General features: G+C 40.4%; 2 protein-coding genes across 3 annotated transcripts; both read left to right on the top strand.

Moving 5' to 3' along the window:
* The first annotated feature begins 2,548 nt into the window (after positions 1–2,548).
* LOC134540394 (uncharacterized) lies at positions 2,549–13,537 on the top strand. 2 transcript variants are annotated; one of them, XM_063383100.1, is made up of 6 exons: positions 2,550–2,779; positions 3,924–4,035; positions 4,739–5,647; positions 6,616–6,818; positions 8,220–8,328; positions 9,112–9,238. In XM_063383100.1, the coding sequence occupies exons 3-5, from the start codon at positions 4,777–4,779 to the stop codon at positions 8,298–8,300; spliced, it is 1,155 nt and encodes a 384-aa protein (XP_063239170.1). In that variant the 5' UTR covers positions 2,550–2,779; positions 3,924–4,035; positions 4,739–4,776; the 3' UTR covers positions 8,301–8,328; positions 9,112–9,238. The 2 variants fall into 2 exon arrangements, with proteins under 2 accessions (XP_063239169.1, XP_063239170.1); XM_063383099.1 differs by lacking the exon at positions 8,220–8,328 and having other exon boundaries at positions 2,549–2,779; positions 9,112–13,537.
* A 4,392-nt stretch (positions 13,538–17,929) lies between these two features.
* LOC134540393 (transcription factor Jun) lies at positions 17,930–20,324 on the top strand. Its single transcript, XM_063383097.1, has one exon. It carries the CDS (start codon positions 18,118–18,120, stop codon positions 18,952–18,954), a length of 837 nt encoding a protein of 278 aa, XP_063239167.1. The 5' UTR covers positions 17,930–18,117; the 3' UTR covers positions 18,955–20,324.
* Positions 20,325–21,966: the final 1,642 nt, after the last annotated feature.

The raw sequence follows: 21,966 nt of genomic DNA, 5'->3' as shown, positions 1-21,966 counted from the left end.
GAGAGTCTCACGTGTATTGCAAAAAGAGCTGTGTAACTATGTCAATCATCGACTACTACAGAAGGTGGTTGCTGGTTTTCAAGATCTACGAGTGCATGGCTTTGTGCCCTACAACACTGGGTGCTGATGGTCGTCGGACACACCCGGTGCTGCTTTAGTGTGCTACGCTTTTAGCACACCTGAAGAAGAAACCCGTTACAAGCTACGGACTTGCAAGGAAGTGTTGGGACGCCCTATTTACGTACAACCCTGGGAAAACAGAACTTTTTTATTAATAGAATATTACTGCATCAGCGCTAAGCCAGCATCAACTACAGCTACTGGGTGTCTTCAAACATGCAAAAGAGAGCATAACACTGTGTTGCTTTTGGTTTGACGAAACTATTAATTATAATGTTTAAACTTCCCGTGGAACTAACATTTTAGTGGATTTATCAAGAAATCACCACCACCGTTTACCGATCTTTTTACATATTTTGTGTTGGTATAAAAAAATCTTTAAGCACGTGTAAAGAGCTGAACTGACTTTGACATGACAATTTTAATAAGGTTGAGCCCGGGCTTTTATGTTTAATGTTTTTATGAGGTTCATATATTTATCATTTCCTTTTTATATAATTTTAGGGTATTTTGAAAGTTATATTTTTCATATATTTTTATCGTGTTAAGCCCTATTATAGAGCGTTATGCAAAACACCTTAAGTCTATCCATATTTTCTCTTGCAAGAGATGTTTAAAAGTCTATGATTTTTATAGTAAATCACAAAATGATAATTTTGAATTTTTTTAATGCTACCGCCTATCCATACTCTTATATTTCTCTTCCTAATGTTTTCAAATATGGTTCATTTTTGGTAATATTTTACTGGTAGCTTTCAAGACGTGAAAGCTAGTTCTTTGTTTACTGTGGCACTTAATAATTTTGTTCATGTGTGCGCCGCTTTTGTTTAACTTATCTCCCTGCAGGGTGTTGGTGTTGTTATTTCTGATGCAGAGTAAGGGTAGTGGTAACAAAGTGCGCCACTCTGCTGGGATTAGAGTGGTGTAGCAGTAGTAATTTGCCTTTTTTTTTTAGTAACCATGGTCATAAGTTGGGTGGAAAATCTGAGTCGTGAGGAATTTCGCATTAATTTAGAAAGCTCAAAAGTGAAAGTAAATGAGGATGATGACTTGGAATTTTTAAAGTTAAAGATGATGGGGCAGTTTATGCTGAGTGAAAAGTCTAATCACTTAGTGAATAACGTGCTTCACCCTCCGAGCAGTAAACAGGATTATGATATCACAATTGGAGATTATATGCTTTGGGAAAATCTTAAAGAGGTACCGAACTTAGTAACCTTTCTCCCCTTACCCAGTGCTGCAGAAGGAAACAATGAAAGGACTACTCGTAGTTTTAAATGACGGTATGTTGGTTTTATTGCTGCTGCGGTGTACTGAGTGCACTACACGACCACCCACAACAACACTGAGAATTTGGGAGATCCCTAACTGACATCACACTTCAGTTCGAAAATCACTTGGTACGTAATGCACAGTCGTGGTCATATAAGACTGAAACGGAAATTTTAAGTGAGCATGTACTGTACCGCCCAGTCGTTTACCATATGGTGCAAGGCTTTTGCACAATTATACCTGCTTAAACAGGTTGAGGCACTCATAGACCTCGAAAAAAATGGTTTCAAAGAATAATAAACTAGTAAAACTAACGATAAGTGAATACAAAAGAAATGATGGAACGGTCTGGGAAAGTGTCAATTCCCAACAATGGCTCTAGCTGGACTGAAGCAGGTGTTGCAGGGATGCCATTTCTGCACGCAAGGCGGGAAGTGATGTTACACACAACAACCAACTTTAAAACACGACTGCCATAGTTAATTATGTTATCCAACTTCCTTCACAAAATAAACCTAAACAAACAAATCCACTAGCACACTAACACTTAAGCATCTGACGCCAGCGATGTTGCCAGGCATCGTGTTCCACTAGTGCGACCCACAGCAGACAGTACTGGGACTTGGAATTTAATACTTCCCAGGACAGTACAATGTCAATCCATACCATTATCTGTCTCCTGTATTCTCCTGCGATATTAATGAATAACCGTTCATCCCGTATAACTGTGCCCAGGGTTATATCTGCATGTTTTACCTGGGCCCAACTATATAGTTTTAATCTAGTTTTTAAGACAGGGAAGTTAGCCATACCTTCAATTACTGCCATGGTTGGCCAATCGTTAAGCAAAGCCCACAATGCATGCTATTTTTCCCTGCATGGCTTTTTCCAGTATGACCAAGTGTATAGTCTTCGGACCCCTTCTACAAATACATTTAGTTTTAGTCAGTTTGGGAAAAATAAAACAAATGGACTGATATGTATCTTATTCTTCCCGTGGTCTGTGACTACATTTCTCTTTCACTCTGTGGTCCATGAAACCATTAGTCCATGTTTTATTTTAAACTCTAAGCAGCGCTACTAATTATTCTACGGCAAATGTAAGCAGTAACACATTTTTAATCAAATGAAACCCACAGAAGATGTTGACTTATGTGTTATCTATGGAACGTTTGAATAAAATATAAATAAAAGCAAAACGAATAATATGTAGGTCTTTGAAGATGTTACAACGGATGAATTAAAAACTCGAACTAATTAAAAATAACAAAAATTTAAGAGGACTATGCTTGGGAACAGTTTATGGAATTCAGTCTGTCGGTTTACTAGTTCTTGTTGTTGACTCATGTAAGACTATATTTTTTTTTTTCCATCTGATGCGTGGCAGGTAAATTTTGATTATGTTATCAGTATATTTTCCTGAAATTATATATGTTTTATTCCTTATACCATATGTGTAGCTTTGCTGGTTTTAAGTTTATATAATATCATGTATAGACGGTAGCTAAATCTATGACATATTTGTTTTAACTTTAAAAGTTTCATTTCTACATAATATTTGAGACATTTTTATTTTTTTGTTTTTAAACTATTTTCAGACTAATATGTTTATTGTAATATTTGTTTAAAGGTTCTTAATGATGGGTCGTTGTGGACTTATGCAGCTTTTGTAAAAAAATTAAATAAAAATGAAATCCAATAATAGGGATTATCTTCCTGCGAATCAATGTTTCTATATTACTTTTTTGTACCCCACCCCCAAACCCCATTCATGTTTCTAATCACAAACCTGTATTTCTGCATTTTGGTGCATGAGTGGAGTGCAGAAGGCACACCCATCTACTTGTTACGTTTATTTGGCTAGGCAAAAGAAAACCCCTTTTTGATATTATTTTACCTGGCTGAGAGTAAAATGTTCTTGACTCTAAATCATACTGGTGAAACAACAAATTAATTCCATTGCCAGTTCCTATGCATGCTAGAAACTCAAGATTTGTATTCCTTTAACTGTGACATCATGGAGTGTAGTCTACTCCCCCACACAGCTGTTTGTTCATTTCTACCCTGACATACATTAAACATTGTGCAGGCATAATAATCAAGTGTCCTTCTAACAACTTATATATATATTTTTTTTTTTTTTTCAAAACACTGCATACTCCATCCAATGAATCAACTGTGGTGCATGCTAGCAGTTTTGTTTTTGTCACTAGTAATTTTAGCTTTCACAGATTTAAGCAGTTTATTGTGTTTGTTCAGGTTTACCAGATCAAAGGCTGTCTCTACATTATCTATAAATTTCTTCAACTTTTCTTTATTTCCTGTAAATGGCTCTGCAATTAATTTAAGGGCTTCTGATAGGCTACAAAAATTACTGACAACCTCTCTCTCCTGGTGGGCCATTTTACTTAATAGGATACTAAACAATACAATTTTAAAATAAATATAAGGACTTATAATACTTCCGACAGTTACTTGTTGCTGCAAGGATTAGTACGGATCACACCTGTCATGCCGCTGATGCATTGCAGGCGGCTGCCCGAGGCCAGATGTACAGTCGACGCCGTGCTCTGAGCTGCCAGGACACGCGACACTGTTGCCGGCCGGTTGTGCTCTCTGTGAGAAGCCTTCACGCTCCGCCACGTACGTATCGTCTGTACAGACTGCACTGCTCATGTACATCTTCTCACGGGCTTTGCTAAACTCCCACACAGCACCGAGAGAACCAAGCATGGGTGACATGATTGGTGTGCACATGTGCCTTGAGGTTCCTTCGCAAGGTACCTGGCTTGTGAGACTGAGCCTTAATAGATGTGCAAAGAGACACAGGTTAAGAAGCATTGGAATTGTGAGAGCATTCAGAAAAAACTCAACTGCTTTGTCTGTTACACTATTCATTTATAAAAGAAATTCCCTAGTGTAAAGTTTTTAATAGTGTCATTAGGCCATAGTAATAAAAAGAAACAGTATTTCATTGTTTTTTCTTTTATTTTTAAAACTAGTTATAAGCCCCCAATGTTTGGTTAAAAACCTTGTCAGATGTGACATAAATGTGTTTTAAATCGTCCTGGGTTTGTAACTAGGTGTGTGTGCCATGTTTTTGACGCAAAAGGCAATTAAAAACTATACCAGAGTTTTTGTCAACTTTAGGATGCCCTTCAGTTTCCATCCCCACAATATTACCTTAGTCCGTTTTTACTCAGTTAAGTAAGCATGTGACAATATCTTGACTTTTTTTTTCAATTAATTTTCTGTCTTGAGTTTGCCTCTGCAGAACTTCCAGCGTCTGTGTAGCACAGCCAGTGTCTGAGTAGCACAGCCTGTGTCTGATGATTGTTTTCCGCAGGCTGCTGGGAATACTGGTGTCGAGGCCACGACATGTGAATGCATCAGAGGATGGCTTACCCCAGGGCGTCGAACGCGAACTGGAACGTGCGCGAACTCACCAAGAAGTTCGAGGTGAATGCAACGGTGACGCAGGAACCGGTCATCCGCTGCGACAGGAACAAACCGACCGAAAACAAAGTGAATATCCACAGAACACATGCCTTCCGATTGAAGTCTCAAGATGGGGAAAACGGCTTGCCGCTGCAGCCCTCTAAGGCCGCGTACGTCTTCGGCAAGAGGGTGCGCAAAGTCGATGACAACCAGTCTGTCAAGTCAATCGTGGAGCGGTTTGATACCAGCCACGTGGTCCCGACTCCAGAGAAAGTGTTCAAAGATGAGTACAGCAAGGTGTTGAAAAAATCCCCATCATGCGCTTTCGATGGCAGGACAGCCGTTTCACCCAAAATGAACACTTTACGTAAAACCATTTCCAACATTACGGAAAGCACAAACTGCAGCTACGGCGGCACGAGCGCGGAGAAAAGGCAAGGGGCGGAACTGCCGCCCGTCAGACACGAACCCCTGCAGGAACTGGTCGACAAGATGAACAGCAACAACAACAACAGCGTTAGCTCCTCGGAGCTGACCAACTCGCTAAAGGCGGCCCTGAGGTCCCCCCTGCCCAAGGGCCCGCCCCCCAAGAAGCCCCCGCGCACCTTCGCGCACCAGAAGGAGCACGAAGAGAGGGAGGCGACCATGACGGAGTCCCGCCGCAAGCTGGTGAAGCTCCGGGAGATTGTGGACGGCAGCCGGCAGAGCGGGGGAGGGGCGGTGCTGGTGGCCAGGAGCCCCGCTCTGCCTCGACGCACCCGCGAGCAGGCGGCCGGCGCAGACGCGGACTCTCGCCCCCGTGGCCTCCAGGGCTCAGGTCTGGTCACTATGCCAGGTTCCAGCTTAGTGGCAGGTTATCTTAGAGTTGCCATCTCCCTTCCTCTTCCTTCATCCGCCTCGTGTCTCCACATCTGCCCCTCCCGCCGCCTTCATGGCTCCTTTCCTGTAGCTTTTATCTCACCTCCTGGTGCCTGGTTCTCTCGCAGTGATCGGTCATTTGCCAGCCATGACTTTCAGAATTATTACTGATGTTAATGTAGTTGAACTGTCATGATCTGTGATGAATCGTCAGTGTGCTACAAATTGTTTACCGGCGCATTCCCACTACATAATAATTTTTCAATGGCTAGTGTGTGTATTACCAGCAGCACAGCAATAATCACTGTAGTTGCACGTGAACTAAGGTTTATATCATATCTCATCTGTTATGTATTACCAGTAATCAAGGAGCCGTAGTTGAATAATGTTTATTGACTCATTTTCGTCAGTGTCATTCTTAACAACTGTGGTGATTTCAGGAATGAGTTATTAACCAATAAAAATGGTGGGCTTTCACAGCCACTGTCTGCAGTTTCTTGGCGTGGGGTTAAGCTGCGTCGAGGGAAAGCTTTTACAGATGTTTCCATCGACATTGCAGTCACCATCGAGAAGAGTATCATCCTACTGAGGGTGGGAGCTGTCCTCTTGCCTTCTGTGTTTACTGATTGGCTGCAGCTGAGGGCCATTCAAAGTCCCACTTCCGTACAGAATGAAAGAAGCCGTGGATTGGTACAAAACTGCAGCCAATGAGGAAACAAGACTAGAGTATTTGAAGACAAGAGGACATCTGGGATCCTCAGTAGGATTTTACTCTGATTATGGTGGCTGTAACGTCGACCGAAACATCGCCTTCGACACAGCTTAACCACAAGCCAAGGAACTGCAGAATTATTAACTGCTTGATGAATGTTGTTGGTTTGTCTTGCAGCGCGAGTGTTGTGAGAGGAGTGTGTGGCGTGCACACAGGGGGGCGGGGACTGGCCGTGCTGAGGCTGTGCGCGGCGTGCCTGAGCGGTGACGGGGGCACCGTGCGGCGCGCCGACTACCAGGAGCTGTGCCGCGCCGCCGCGGCGCCCCAGGAGCACATCTACGACGTGCCGTTCCAGCCGCGCGCCAAGCCAGACACCGCGCAGTGCCGCTGCTGCAACGAGCCGGGTCTGCACTACCTGGTGCGTGCCCCTCCGTGGCCCTGAACCACATTCCTTTGGAACGATTCAATCTTTGGATACTAATATTTATTTGGGAATCGGGACATAGCGAATTTGTACACACCTGTGTAAACATGTCTTGCTAGTAAAATTCCATTTCAATTAAACAGCGAAAATTATTCCCAAATATCTTGAAATCATAATTTGATACAGTTATTATTTATATTAGTAAATGGATACTGTACTTAGAATATTAAAGGAAAATTTTGTGTTCCTGCAACACATTATCATGATTGGGCACATGGAGCACCCGATAAACTTGTACGTAGTAAAGTCTAGTTGCCCGATGCCATATTGTACCTTTTGTCCATTATTGCAATGTGATTCTGTTGTGTTTCTTGCAACTTTGGAATTGGTGTGTGGTTTCTTGAATTGTGTCAAATAACACTTGATCCATTTGGTGAAGCTGATTTAAATGTACGAATGTAGACAGGCTAGTCTGTCTTTGAACAATAATGTACATCTTGCAGGTCAATCACAAGTCCACAAAATTATTTTGCACTCACAAAGGTAAACTAACTTGTTTGTACAAAATAAATTTGTAAACTCGCTGCCTAGATGAGAAGTACAGTACCTGCTGCATTGGCTCCAATTAGATATAGGCTACCTAACAGGTCAGAAAAGTTACATATATAGGTGATTAAAAAATATGAAATAGTTTTATAGTTTGTTTTTTAACTTTATGACTAGAGTGTGAGCACTGAGTCTGGCACGGGACAGGACCGTGGTTCCAGGTTGGAGCCCCAGGTTAGCCCCCGAGCCGCACCGAGGAGTGGTTCCTGAGAACCCTCTCACGTTCAGTAGCGACACTTCACACCCGACCTCCTGTTAGACTGCAGCACTGTCTCCGTGGGTCCGGCCACCCAGGATTAGAATCAGAGCAATCTTGGTTGGCGTCTCAGCAACTGCATTTTCAAACTGTGCTTGGTTGTCGGTCTTTTGTGGCTCAAAAAAATACCATTATTGTGTTTACTTTTAGCTAATTAAAAATTAATAGTCCAAACAAACAAGTGCCAGAGTGAATTTTTGAAGCGCTGATTCTGATAAAATGCAGTATTCCAAAATTTCCTTCTTTTTACTACCCTTTCATATACACAAACATTATTTACTGCTTACAGAATACACTTATCATGATAATGATGAATACCTGGTGATAAATTTGGAATTAATAATCAAATACTTGAGAACTGTCAAGATAAATGTGCAGGAATAGCCCTTAAGTAACAGTAATGACAACACGGGACATCAACAACTCAGCATCTCTGCTGACCTCAACTCCACACTGCCCCTCGCTTGCGACTAATAGTGCGCTGACGCATCGTGCCGTGTGTGAAGTGTGCCTTGCTTCCCCGTGTTGCTCAGTGCTCGGACGTCGTCCACAACCTGGACAACGCAAGGACTTCGCCACTGAACACCCACAAGAGTCGCACAGAGCCTTGCTGAAGGCGTTCGCCGCCTGCCTTTCCTACCGGTGGGTTATCCATGTCCATGCATTCACGCTGCTCGGGCCTCTCTCCATGGCAGTCCGGGTTCAATTCCCAGCCAGCCTCTGGCCTCTGGGGTGTTTTCACTTAACTGCCTTGTCGTAGTGTGTTCCAGCCTTGCACGCCATCTGTTCCTGTGCCTTCGTGGGTTTTGGTAGTGATCATCCACAACATCAGTATGGGTTCATTATGTAATTAAATACTCAGTAAACCACAGGACCTAAATAAGTTTGAAAATATTTTACATGCCTTGTCCAATAAGTGGTTGCATGTGGTGCCTATCTGCATGGTAGGCCCCCTGTAGGTAGTGCCCACTTATGCGTAGTCCTAGCGAACATGCGGTACCCGGCCGTCAGTAGTGCCTGCTTTGCTTTTATTTTATTTGTGTTTATTTTTCTTTTTGTAATTATGATCGTTGTTTGTATGTTTTGCTATGTGTATGTGTATCATGTCCACCATTAAAGTTACCAAACTGTTAGTTGGCATGTCACAATAAATATAAATAAATAAAATAGATATTTCCAAAACTAGAATCATAACAGAAATATGGGGAGAGCCAGGACAGCAGTCAGCTTCCTTGACCTCGTTAGGGTCGTCGTGTGATGCTCTCGACAGAACATGCATCTTGCTGGTCGTTGCTTGTAGTAGCAATAGGAGCTTCGTCAGAGCAAACAAGCCGTTATACCTCCGTGCGAAGTAATGACTCTGTCCAGTGATCAGGAGTTGATCTCTGGTCTCGAGAGTGGATGCAGTTGTGTGTGTGCTTGCAGACTCAGACAGCTGCACTGTCACGCTCGTCGTCACAGGACAGAAGCCCGCTGCCTGGTGAAACCATGCAGCATTCAGGCCGTCGCCTGTGTTTGAACTCCACTGATGCTACAACGAAGTGGGCACGGTCTCCAAATATACTGCTTCCTTACTCTTCAGAGATGCTACCATTCCACTTGGTGTTCCTCCTCAGCGAGAGCTCCGGGCCTGGACCAGCGTGGTCCTTCGCAGGTCTCCGGCCGGTTGAGAAGCTGGTGGGGGAAACGTTACGTGGAATCGTAGCATGTCTAGTAATCTGCTACCAAAGTCAATTATTTTATTATGCTTATATTTCAGTGTAATTTTTGTGTACTGTAATTTTTTTTGTGCATCTCTTTAGTTTCTTGTATGTAATTTGTAAACACCCATGGAAGAGTGGCTGTAATTAATATCCTAGTGTGTGAAGGATTACAGTCAATGTATATGTATCTTACATTCTTGTAAAGAAAGCTTGAATGGGTGTTGGGTCTGTTTTAAGTGTTAAAATAATTGTGATTTTCATACAAATTGACTGCAAAAAATTTTATTTTAAAAAGAAAATCCCTTGTTAAATATAGTTGTGATATACTATTAGTAAATATGACTTGAAAATGATAGTTAATGTTTAGATTTTGATTAATATTTTGCAAAATAAATGGCAGTTTATGTAAGACAATATATTTTCTTTAATTTAAATGTCATGTATATTTTTCAGTGTGTGTGTGGGGTGAGAAATAATGCCCTAAAAATGATGATGTTTTGAAATTGTTTGTGCCTACAGTTATAGTACTCTGTTATTTTAATTCTTTTATATATCATGCTATGGGTCCAAATTGCTTGTTATTGTTATAATCTGCATGTCATGTATACATTTTTTTTCTCATTACTTTGATTTCATGATTTATTACGTACCAGAAATGAAAGTTAAATATTAAAATAAATTTTAATAGTGTGGTTCGCCATGGTACTGTCTCTAGAAATACTTGCTCTGCAGTAAGGTGACTGATAGTATGAGATTTAGTTGTCTTCATGGAATGTCATGTTGTCGGTGTGTGGGTACACATGTCAGACAGAGGTCAGGGCGGATAAGAAATTACTGGTGTTATGACACTTATGACAGATCTGTTGTTTCATGTTCCAGACAAAATAACTAATAATCTTACTAAATGAGAGTCCATGGAAAAAATCATATTTTTTAAAGTTTTATACAAGAACAACATATTCTCTTGTGAAAAACTTAGTCCTAGCCCCATAAATACATACAATTTTATACTTTTAATAAAATTTCCCTATTATGTATTCAGTTGAAATTTCTAAGTACCTTGAGATTTTTCTTAACAGGGATTTACTGTTCATCTATCTGGTCGTAATAAATTGAAACATAGTGGCAAGAGAGTGCACTGGTTCATGTGAACTGATAAGTGAACTTGTTCAATGACTGGCATGTGTAACAGTTATCACCTGTTGGCCGGCCGTGGCATGAGGTGTTTTCGTGTGTGTGTGAGGCGGCTCACCTCATTGGTCTACGCTATCCCTTTGGTCCTGCTCTCGCACCTGTGGTTGGTCATGGCTTTTCAACACTGCCGTTGCTTTTTACTCATTTCATGAGTTAATGGATAACTGAGAATTTAACATGAACATATAGAGTTAAACATACCATTCACCCTATCAACATAAACACTGCAGTGTGGGAATGCCATGTTGGATGTCAGCCTGGAACTTCACCACAGAACGAACGGAACTGTTGCTGTGCTACCTGTTGAGGTGTGCTCGTTCTTACCCAGACTTCCGTGTGGGAATTTTGTTGTGTTGCAACAAATGTCAGGCATGTCAACATGCTTGTTTAGCTTCAGTATCTCCACAGTTCCCAAATTCATTTTAACACTTCACAAATTTGCTCAAATGAAAATGTCCTGCAACTTGTAAGTCTATTAGGGAATTTTACCTTTAAAGTAATTTTTGTATATTTTATGACATTTTCAGTCTATAAGTGTGACATGTTTTGTCATTTGGCTACTGTTGACATCTCTTCAACCTATTCAAAGCCAGTTTTTATATATTACCTGTACATTGTCAGTCATTCTATCAAGTGTTCATCTTGAAATGGTTTTTTTTTTTTTTAATTTAATATTTTACCCAAAGAACTATGTTTTGTTTTGATTGTGAAGTGGAGCTCCTAATGTTGTCTGTCTGCACCTCTGCATCGGACGTTATCTGGTTGTTGAGGTTAAGTTGTCATTGAACATACAGTGCATAGTGTAAGATGTAAGTTTCTTCTGTGTAGCTCGAAGCATCCTGGTGGTTGGGTGGTTATAAGTTATAAGGAACAATAGTGGTGTTCTCTTAGAGGGGAAACAGTCTCTTGTGACATGTGAAGTTGATTCCGATTCAGGCTGAGCTGGAAATCTGTTCCTTTGCCGAACGGCTCTGCTGACAGTAGTACCAACTGCTTATTCAGTCGAGGCTTAACATCACAATTTTGTTGGAAGCTGTGTAGTTTATGTAGTGAGCTGATTTTGGTACTGTATCAGTTTTACGATCTGCACGTGTTTTCTTCCCCAGTTTTTGCTGCGGGGCGCGAAACCTAAATACCTAAATATTGTGTTGAAATGTATGTTAACAGTCAATGTTAATTGTGCCATATGGAATCCATTCGTTATTTTTCAAATTCCATCACAGTTTGAATGATAAAATGTTAGTAATTTTTTTTAAAAAAATTATGTTGAAATGTTACATTATGATAGATATGGTCCGCTTTTGATGGTCTAATGTTTTTGATATCCTGAATATATTGTAGGGAAAGAAACATTACAACGAATGTTTTAATTATTGTTTTTGATTGCTTCTTCTCAAAAACACTGTGTTCTGAGGAAACATGTGATGTCAGTGCCTTAAGTCGTGTTGGGTCGGGGGTGGCTGTAATCACAAGGCGCTGGCGAGGAAGGTGGTTGGTTTCAGCCACGTCTGCATGTCCTTGTATCTATCTAAGTACAGCTTCAGGTGGTATGACGTGAGACTTTATTGGTGTTTTTGTTCATCATCGCTCTGCAATTTCTTTTCTTGAAACTCGTGATGGGTCACATCCTAATTTTCTCAAATCCGAATCCCAAAGAGTATCTTGAATACACCCCTCGAATCCGAATCTGGGTCTTAATGGTCGAAAATAAAATAATGTACAAGAAATGAAAACTATAACATTCAACCGTTTAAATGTTTGATTCACAAACTAAGTTTGTAGAATCAATACACATTATAATTTTATTTATTTAATCATATGTTACAAGTACACTACTTGGGGAATGGTAACAAGATCGGCATGAAGAAAAATTGTACCTCGTAAAATTCAGAGGTTGAATTTTTTTTATAATTTACTTTGTTCCTTCATATATAATTTCTTCAAATAATTTTACTCAAATGTCGAAGATTTCTAATACTAAGGATTTGACTATCTAAAGGAGTAGGGAATGAGTTGTGAAATGCAGTTGGTTTGGGAACCAATATTTTGTCAGGTGTTGGCTGATTGTGTATCTAGTGTGTGTGTGTGAAGGTTGCAGGGTGCCATGTGTTGTGAGTGACTTGTTATGTGGTGACTGCCTGTGTGTCCGCAGGTCTGGCCTATAGAGAGTGATAGAGAGTTAGTTGTCAGCATCACATGCTACATTAGCCATTGCATCTGTTTTAGTGTTGCCTAGTGTTTAATAACATTGTATATTCACGGTCAGTTTTGACTTAGTTTAAATGTGTTTGTTTTTGTTTATAATGTGTGAAGGTGAGGATGGCTTTCTTTCTTCTTGGTTTATGTGCTTCTCTGTTTCTTGTTTCACATTTAAGTTTTGTAAAAGCACGCATGTAAGGACATGTGTAAAATGTGTGCAGGTTTTCGTATTCCAGGATATACAGTTCTGTTGATTTTGTCAATTTTATAACCATAATCAAAAGTATGTGTATCTTTTATTTTATTTAAATAAAAATAAAATGCCATTTTCAGAGAATTTTGTAGTGTCATGCTGCTTGACATTACAAGCATTCATTTACGGATATTATATCCACAAATGTAAACCTTCAGAAAACTTATTTCATTCCATTGTTTAATATGCTTGATATGTTGTGTAACTTTTATGAAAGATTGAATAATTATATTGGCATTTATTGAGAGCCATTGTATGTTATCTTATGTGTTCATATCTGGAGAAAGAAACTAAGAATCTCACACCTATATTGTTATTGTAATCTTTGTTTAGGTGTAAAAAAATTGTTTTATTTTGCCATGTCATTCAAACTGTTACTGTGTGTAATCTTGAAATTAATGTGGTCTATTTTTGTACGTATAAGATGTTAAACGCTGTCATGTCCACCTGCTGTGATGTAGCCTACAAGCTATTTATTTTATTAAAACTGTTTGAAAACATATGAGGTGTCTTGTCAGTTGCAGGCGGGTTCAGGTATCCAGGTGCCACCGCGGTATCCTGTTATCAAGTCTGGTCGAATGCCTGGGGAACAGCAGGAACTACAAGTAATGCAGTCTGAGGACTGTTAATATCGAGTGTGGATCTCATACATACATGGCCGAGTTGCACACTGCAGAGTGTATACTGGGAGCACACGTCTTCAGAACTTGGTGTACGAGTGTTTGCATGCCGGAGTACCGGGCAGTCCGCAGGCACAGCTCGTTATACACGCCCCTCCTCGTGGGTACGCCACTGTCGTTGCACACTGCAGAGTGTACACTGGGAGCACACGTCTTCAGAACTTGGTGTACGAGTGTTTGCATGCCGGAGTACCGGGCAGTCCGCAGGCACAGCTCGTTATACACGCCCCTCCTCGTGGGTACGCCACTGTCGTTGCACACTGCAGAGTGTACACTGGGAGCACACGTCTTCAGAACTTGGTGTACGAGTGTTTGCATGCCGGAGTACCGGGCAGTCCGCAGGCACAGTTCGTTATACACGCCCCTCCTCGTGGGTACGCCACTGTCGTTGCACACTGCAGAGTGTACACTGGGAGCACACGTCTTCAGAACTTGGTGTACGAGTGTTTGCATGCCGGAGTACCGGGCAGTCCGCAGGCACAGCTCGTTATACACGCCCCTCCTCGTGGGTACGCCACTGTCGTTGCACACTGCAGAGTGTACACTGGGAGCACACGTCTTCAGAACTTGGTGTACGAGTGTTTGCATGCCGGAGTACCGGGCAGTCCGCAGGCACAGCTCGTTATACACGCCCCTCCTCGTGGGTACGCCACTGTCGTTGCACACTGCAGAGTGTACACTGGGAGCACACGTCTTCAGAACTTGGTGTACGAGTGTTTGCATGCCGGAGTACCGGGCAGTCCGCAGGCACAGCTCGTTATACACGCCCCTCCTCGTGGGTACGCCACTGTCGTTGCAAAAGCAGTTGCCATGGAAACTAAGAAAGCATCAGAAATGAAATGACAAAATTTCATCATATCTTATCTTTTATGGTATCTTACAGCTCCGCCCGTGTGACATCCAGTGCAAGGGCCACTCAGAACTGACCCCCCTTTAATTTGAATGAACTTGAAATGAGAGCTCACCTTATATTCGTTGCACTTGGTTGTGAAAAAATGTGGTTTTATTGTTATTTATCTCTGGCTCCCGTAGCTTCCATCTGCGGTATAATCTCCACGACCTTCGTTTTTTACTGGATCTTTTATCGCAGAAAGTGCAGAGGTGTGAAGCTGAACAGGGTTAGCTCTAGTGAGGTCTCTATGGAGGAGTGTCCCATGGTTATTTAGGGCACTTGCCAGACAAAATTGTTAAAAACAATGATTTGAATGTGTGACTGTATTTCAACTATCGCAGGATTAGATGATGGAATGAAAGCAGTCTGAGCTCGTAGCAGCGTTGCTTGCAGCTGGTTATCTTGCTGGGTGACGGTGGCTCATGCGTGTACTACACCTGTTCACTTCTCGCTAGTCGTTATAGGTTACATAGCAAATACTGCTCACTACAGACTGTCAAGTTACAATGAGTCTAGCTTCTCTTGTAAGAATAACGATTCTGGTCAAAAAATTAGTCTTAATGTGCACATTAAGCGAAACAAACTTTGTCGTTGGTCAGTATTTAAAATGTTAATGGTGTAACAGATTACCCAAATAGCTTGTGGATATTGTTTTGATAGTGTTTGAGACGTAAAACATTACAAAACAGTTGGTAAAAAAAACATGGAATGTGAATACTTGTATATTAAAACCCTAATAGAACTATTTATTGCTGGTCATCTGTGTAGAACTAATAAGTTGGGTTGTGGGTGTTTGTATATAGATTGCAATCACGTCTGGTATGCCAAGAACACTGCCAGTGAGAGCTTCCAGATGTTATTGTAGAGCCCCGCAGTTTTCCGAGAGGGAGTGTTTTGCTAGAATTCACGTGGTCGGTGAAACTGAGTTCCATTGGTGTAGCTGTGTTCATAAAGTTGGGGGGGACAAATAATGATTTGGATATCATGTAAACCCATTACCCTCTTACTAAGACGGGTCCGGGGGTCCTCCACCGGAAAATTTTGATTTTAAAAGTGCAAAATAGCACTTTTTAAGCAGTTTTTGTATCTAACCATTGGATACATTGATGTTAAAATTATTATTGTTTCCTTAAGATAAAATTTGATGAGTGAAGAAATTACAAATAAAGTTGGGCAGAATAATATTATAAAATAAAAATATCACGGTCTATAAAGATGGGGGGGGGGGGGGGGACAGTCCCCTTCACCCAAAAAGTTCAGGGAGACACGTCCCCCCTGGTTCCTACGCCCCTGCTGAGTTCACGGAGAAAAGCCACTGCTCTCCGCTAAGCATGCAGTGTGGAAAATGTTTGTTGTAAAATTGTAGACCTGTTTGTTTCTCATTTGCAAACCTTGACATGCTGGGGTTCACACAAGTTGTCACCACCATGTAGCCATGGATTCTGAGTAAACATTTTGTTACAATTTTTAAACAACTTTTTTGAAAGTTCAAGTGTGTAGTTGTCATCAGCTAAGATATAGCTTACGTCCCTCACGGTGTACTTAAATAGAGAGAGGAGTTTAAAATGCTGATTATGAATGTTTTCTTGTTGCAGGGGTGCAAATCATTAGGATTATCAAGGAGAACCCTGTGTGGCCTGAGATTTTGCATATGGGGTTAACTGAGACTTCAACCCTGAATCTTGTACTTTATTGTTTTATACTATACTGCCTTTATTTTGGCCTACATGCATGCAATAAGCACAAAACTTAAAATAGTACAGAAAGTTTTTCATAAGACATAGTTTCGACATAAACCCCATTTCACAGTCATGCTTTTGCAAGCACAGGAAAGCCCCCTCAGCGACGGACTTCGTGATTCCAGGGAGCCCGGGCCCCCCTGGGATCTATGCCCATGTTTGTATCCATATTTTATGTCAAAAATATTTGTTGACTGAGGCTAATTATTGTGCAGAGAATCAAGGGTGTATGTGGAGGGGGATGAGGGTATATCTCCCCAACGTCATAAAATGTAATTCTGGATATTCCCCTGACTCCGAAAATATTTACATAAAAGCATTAATAATCTAACAATGTTTTGGTTGGGTGCCATTGTCAAGCACCTCATTGTATTACCAATCATACTTCGTCAGGTTAAAATTTTTAATTTAAAAAAAATTGTTTAAACTGTCAATATTTTACCTGAATATTGTGTTTTAAAACATTCTTTTTGACATCAAAATCCATTTAATAATTTTTATAAGAATATGAGCATTATTTTATTTGATAAATTTTTTTATGAGCTGAAGGCTGAGCAGATTTCTAATTATATTAATCCTCTCATTTCCGCGTACCGGTTGAACTTTTTATTCTCTGTTTATTTCGCATCAGCCGTGCCGTCACCAACTGTGACGTCATTGTTGTGACGCCACAAAACTGTAGGTGTGGCATCGAGAATGTTACGTACTGAAGTTGCCGTGGGTCTGACGCGATGGTAATGTTTTCATTCGGAACGCACTAGGATATTTATTTATATATATATATTTATTTATTTATTTATTTGATAAGTGTTTTTAAATACAGCTGTTTTACTTTCCTGAAACTGCGGGGCACATTTTGATTCGTGATGAAAATACTGCAACTGTCTTTTATTATAAAAACAACCATTAAATCATGTTCATTATACCAGACAGTTTATTTATCCCCTGAATTTAGTTTGCATAATATGAAAATAGTTGACTATTTACTAAATCAGGCATTAAAATGTAAAAAAGCGTTAAAATCATTTATTAAATTTTAGGATTTTCACGAGATTTAATTTGTGATTAAAATTATATAATTTAAGAAAAGTTACTTATTCCATTACTTTTAATATAATTTTGATATTTTTTTTTTTAACCAAGTACTAAAAACTTTTGCATAAAATATGTAATCTATTATTTCTAGAAATGTAATATATACCGTACTACTATACTATGTAACTAAAGATAAATAAGGTTCTTTCGCTTATTTAAAAATCATGCACAAGTGGTTTCTTAAGATTTAACAATGAATTTAATGAATAAATCGAATTTAAATATTAATACCATAATCGTGCCATAATTACGGTGCCATCGCAACCTTGAAGCCGAAAATTATCTGCCCGAGAGAAGGGAATACAAGATGGTTGCGCATGCGCAGTCGCTGTGGGCTGGGTTATGACGACATTCTCAGAGCCCGTCCAATGAGGTGCTACGTGGAAAGAGAATGCGGTCATTCCCAGCCAATGGGTGCGCGAGTTTCTGATGTCATGGTTTAAAAATAGTTTCCATGAGTCACGGGATATAAGCTTGTACCCTAGAAGCTTTTCAAACATAAGACATTCGGTGCGCGGTCGGTGCAGAGTGTACGCGTGGAAATAGGCAGCGGTGCGGTCGCGCTGGATATCGATCGCGGGATGCGCGAGTGACTCATTGTTGTGGTTGGTAGCGCCGTGCCGAGTCGTGTAGCGTCGCCAGCGTGGCGGCCCCACAGCGAGCAGCCGTCAAGCGCATGGTGGGCGCCCCGCTCAAGATGGAGCCCACTTTCTACGACGACCAGTCGTTCATGCAGCGCCTGGGCGGCGACGTGAGCCAGCTGAAGCGCAGCATGACGCTGGACTTGAACCCGCACCACGCCGTGGCCGTGCCGGCCGCCAAGCGCCCCAAGCTGGGGCCGGCGCTGACAGAGGCGTCGCTGCTGTCGTCGCCGGACCTCAAGAAGCTGAAGCTCGGCTCCCCGGACATGATGCGGTTCCTGCTGGGACAGCAGACGGGACAGACGCCGACGCCGACCACGCCCATCATGTTCCCGCGCACCGTCACGGAGGAGCAGGAGCTGTACGCGCGAGGCTTCGAGGACGCGCTGCACGAGATGCACACGAGCGACTCGAGCCAGATGAGCGCCTCCAGCAGCCTGCAGAACATAGACGGCGGCACGTACACGACCCTGGAGCCGCACGGGGGCGTGCCCCTGGGCCAGGCTGCCTTCCCGCTGCTGGGCGCCTTCTCGCCGCCCGACTCCGTGGTCGTGAAGGACGAGCCGCAGACCGTGCCCAGCCTGGGGTCCACGCCGCCGCTGTCGCCCATCAACATGGAGTGCCAGGAGAAGATCAAGCTGGAGAGGAAGCGGCAGCGGAACAGGATCGCCGCGTCCAAGTGCCGGCGGCGCAAGCTGGAGAGGATATCGCGGCTGGAGGAGAAGGTGAAGTTGCTCAAGGGCGAGAACACCGAGTTGGGCAGCGTGGTGCACAAACTCAAGGACCAGGTGTGCCAACTGAAGGAGCAGGTCATGGAACACGTGCAGAACGGCTGCGAGATACCTAGCCTCATCATATCCCCGCACTATTGACTGGAAACAGCTTTCATAAAAGACAGGTACACTTGTGTTAACTATTATTACCTCGTTTTTGAGCGTTTGCAATTTTTTTTCTACCAGACACGTGATCTTTATTGAATGGCTGTAGATAGGTATAATTTTGTACGAGTTGAACTGGAGTGAAGTGGGTATTTTTATAATCCACGAGATAATTTGTGCTTAATGGTATTTTATTGCTCAAATCACCAAAGCAGGTAGGCCTGTGATGCATTTTTAGCGGACAATTTTGTGTTTCTATAAGTGTTTATTTTAATAACCAGACATTTTTGTGTGAAAAAAATAATAACACTTTGAACGAAACAACAATCTCTGTAATGGGCCTATCAGTCGTATTATGGGACCTTTGTGCGAGGCTATGTCAGCTGACTCGCATTACGTAGGCGGCTGCCCCTACTTTCGCTTGCAAATTGTGCCTCATGTCACGTGATCATTGTCATTTAGCTGTTCATTTGTTTACGATTCGCTGATTTGAAAAAAAATAACCGTTTCCTTATTTTATCTATTATAACTTGACAAGCTTGTTGTGCTATGTGAACATAAAAAATTATAAATTCATTGTGAATCTACGTAAGTTTATAGCTGAGAGAATATATTAAAATATTTTTAAAACAATTGTTATTCACCAGTAAAATTTGCTGACGCTTTGAGGCATTGCATAGTTCCGTGTTTCAGGGCAGCTGCACATCTCGAAAACAATTTGGCAAGTATAGTGTCTAGTCACAAACTTATAAGTCTATATTTCGTGTTCTAGCCAAACTGTATATATTGTGTTACTTGTAAAATGCCCAATGTCAGGGTTGTAATGTGTTCGTGTTTTTTTTTTTAAATCTAATGTGGGTGAACATCAGAAATCTTTTTCTGGTGAATCCTGACTGCAATTGACATTGAATAACACATTGTTAATTTCTATTTGAGCTTTGTATAGCAACACATAATATTACTTCCATGATTTTCATCTGTATAATATTTTATTAGTTTGCATGAGATACTAAAGAAAAACATCTAAGAATAATTTTCTGTATTTTGTATCTCTGTGTTCTAATAATCAAAATTAATTTATGATCTATGCTTTCTGATTTGAATTTTATGTAGGCCTAATGTCAATTGTAGGAGAGTGCCGTTATTTTTAATTTTAAACATCTGGTAATGAATATGACTTAAAAGATTATTTATTCATATTCAGATGTTCAAGGTCTTCATTTTTTGTTATTGTTGTGAAGTGTAGGTATATTTTTAGACCTACTATACATTGTGTTAATTTGAATGTGATCTCGGATTTTATCCGGAATGCCTTTTTTATGAATTGTTTATTTTTGAAATAAATTGATACTTTAAATTTATAATTCACAATGTTTATTCCTTTTGATGCAACTAAATATATATTCCAAACATCAATTTTAATTGTTTATGTAAATATACATGAACGTATGATTACGTAAGTGTGAAACCACTACCTTCAAGTAAAAATATCCTAGAAGTGGTTCCAAAGTTAAAATAAATATGAAATATGGAAGAACTAAGAAAAAACAAAAATACTTATCTGCAACATTCTTTCATTATGTACGCCAAACTTGCATTCTAAATTAAGGCTGATCAGGAAATGGAAAATAGTTATTAAAAAATATAAGCAATAATTATGATTGAGATTTAAAACATAGGAATATGCTATTGGTAACATAGAGTAAATATTAAGACCTAAATAAGCTATGTCACACACACATAATATAAACATGAAACTTAGAACAATGATTGTGCATATTACTTTCATGAATCACTAAATCACTTTTCAGTTAACCATTTTAAATAATTGAATATTAGCTTTCTTAGAAGATGACTTAACATGTAACCTTTTCCATGCCATACTGCAATAAGAATTAATGAGGTCAGTCGTGATCCGTTTCAATCAAACCGTAGTCTGTAAATAGTTAATTTTTGTGTCCAGCTGTGAGTATGCTGGAATGGTCTTAATCACAGTTGAAGCTGGCTACTTCTATACTGATATACTTGGTAACAGCATACATGTCTTACGTATTTTGTCTTTTAAATGGATTGACTGAGTCATGAGGTTCTTTATGTTGCTAAACCTAATGTAATCAACCATTTTCACAAATTAACTGTTTCTCCAAATATACACACACTGACCCACACAGGGAAACAAAAAATGTCATGGCTGCTTCAATGCGCATATATTGTAATGAAACCTATTAGCAATGATTTCTGAAAAACTAGTAGGAATGTAGACTCTGCTTTCAAGGTTATCATAGGGACATCTATAGTTTTGAAAAATGGATTTTTATTTGACGTAAAACCCCTTTAAACCTCTGAGAATATTACCCAGAAAGTGCTAGTAAACATCTGCATAATCCTGCCGTAGCAGTGTCTTTGCTGTTCGTGCTATCTGTATCATTAGAGGCTCTTGTCGATTTTGTTTGAATTCACAGTGAACAAAGAGTTATTGTTTCCCCATGCACTTTCGTAGTTGCTTTAACCCAGAAATGAGGCAAATTATGTGGTCACACTTCTATATAACAGCAATTACCATGGCATATTTTACTGCAGTATTATCTACATATAATTAACACATTCCATTCCCCTACCATCTGCATTTTATAAAATTGGTTTTGAATAACACCAAAAATTGTCCTCTGTGTGGGTTTTTTTTATTAAAGGTGGTCAATTGTTGTGCAGTCTGGAATTTATAAGTTTTCTAATACCTACCTTGACATTATCAGTTTTAAAAAAAAAATAGCATGGATAGTAACTGCAGCATGTAAAATGTCCATGTTCTAGAGGTAATTTTTTTAAATATTTTAAAATAATATTTGTTTCAAATTTAATTAAGTATTGCCTGACAGCCATCATTGATTTATGACAATATGGTTTTTTCAGTATGATCCTGCACTCTGTTGCATAATGCTCTTCTTGTCAGTGCCTAGGTACCTTGACAAACCCAGCCGTGAAATTGTCTCTTTGGGTTAATAAAAA

The sequence above is a fragment of the Bacillus rossius genome, chromosome 16 (genome assembly GCF_032445375.1).
Source record: "Bacillus rossius redtenbacheri isolate Brsri chromosome 16, Brsri_v3, whole genome shotgun sequence".
Taxonomy (NCBI): Eukaryota; Metazoa; Arthropoda; class Insecta; order Phasmatodea; family Bacillidae; genus Bacillus; species Bacillus rossius.
The sequence above is the reverse complement of the archived record's forward strand: the minus strand, read 5'-3'. Positions and strand labels throughout refer to the sequence as shown.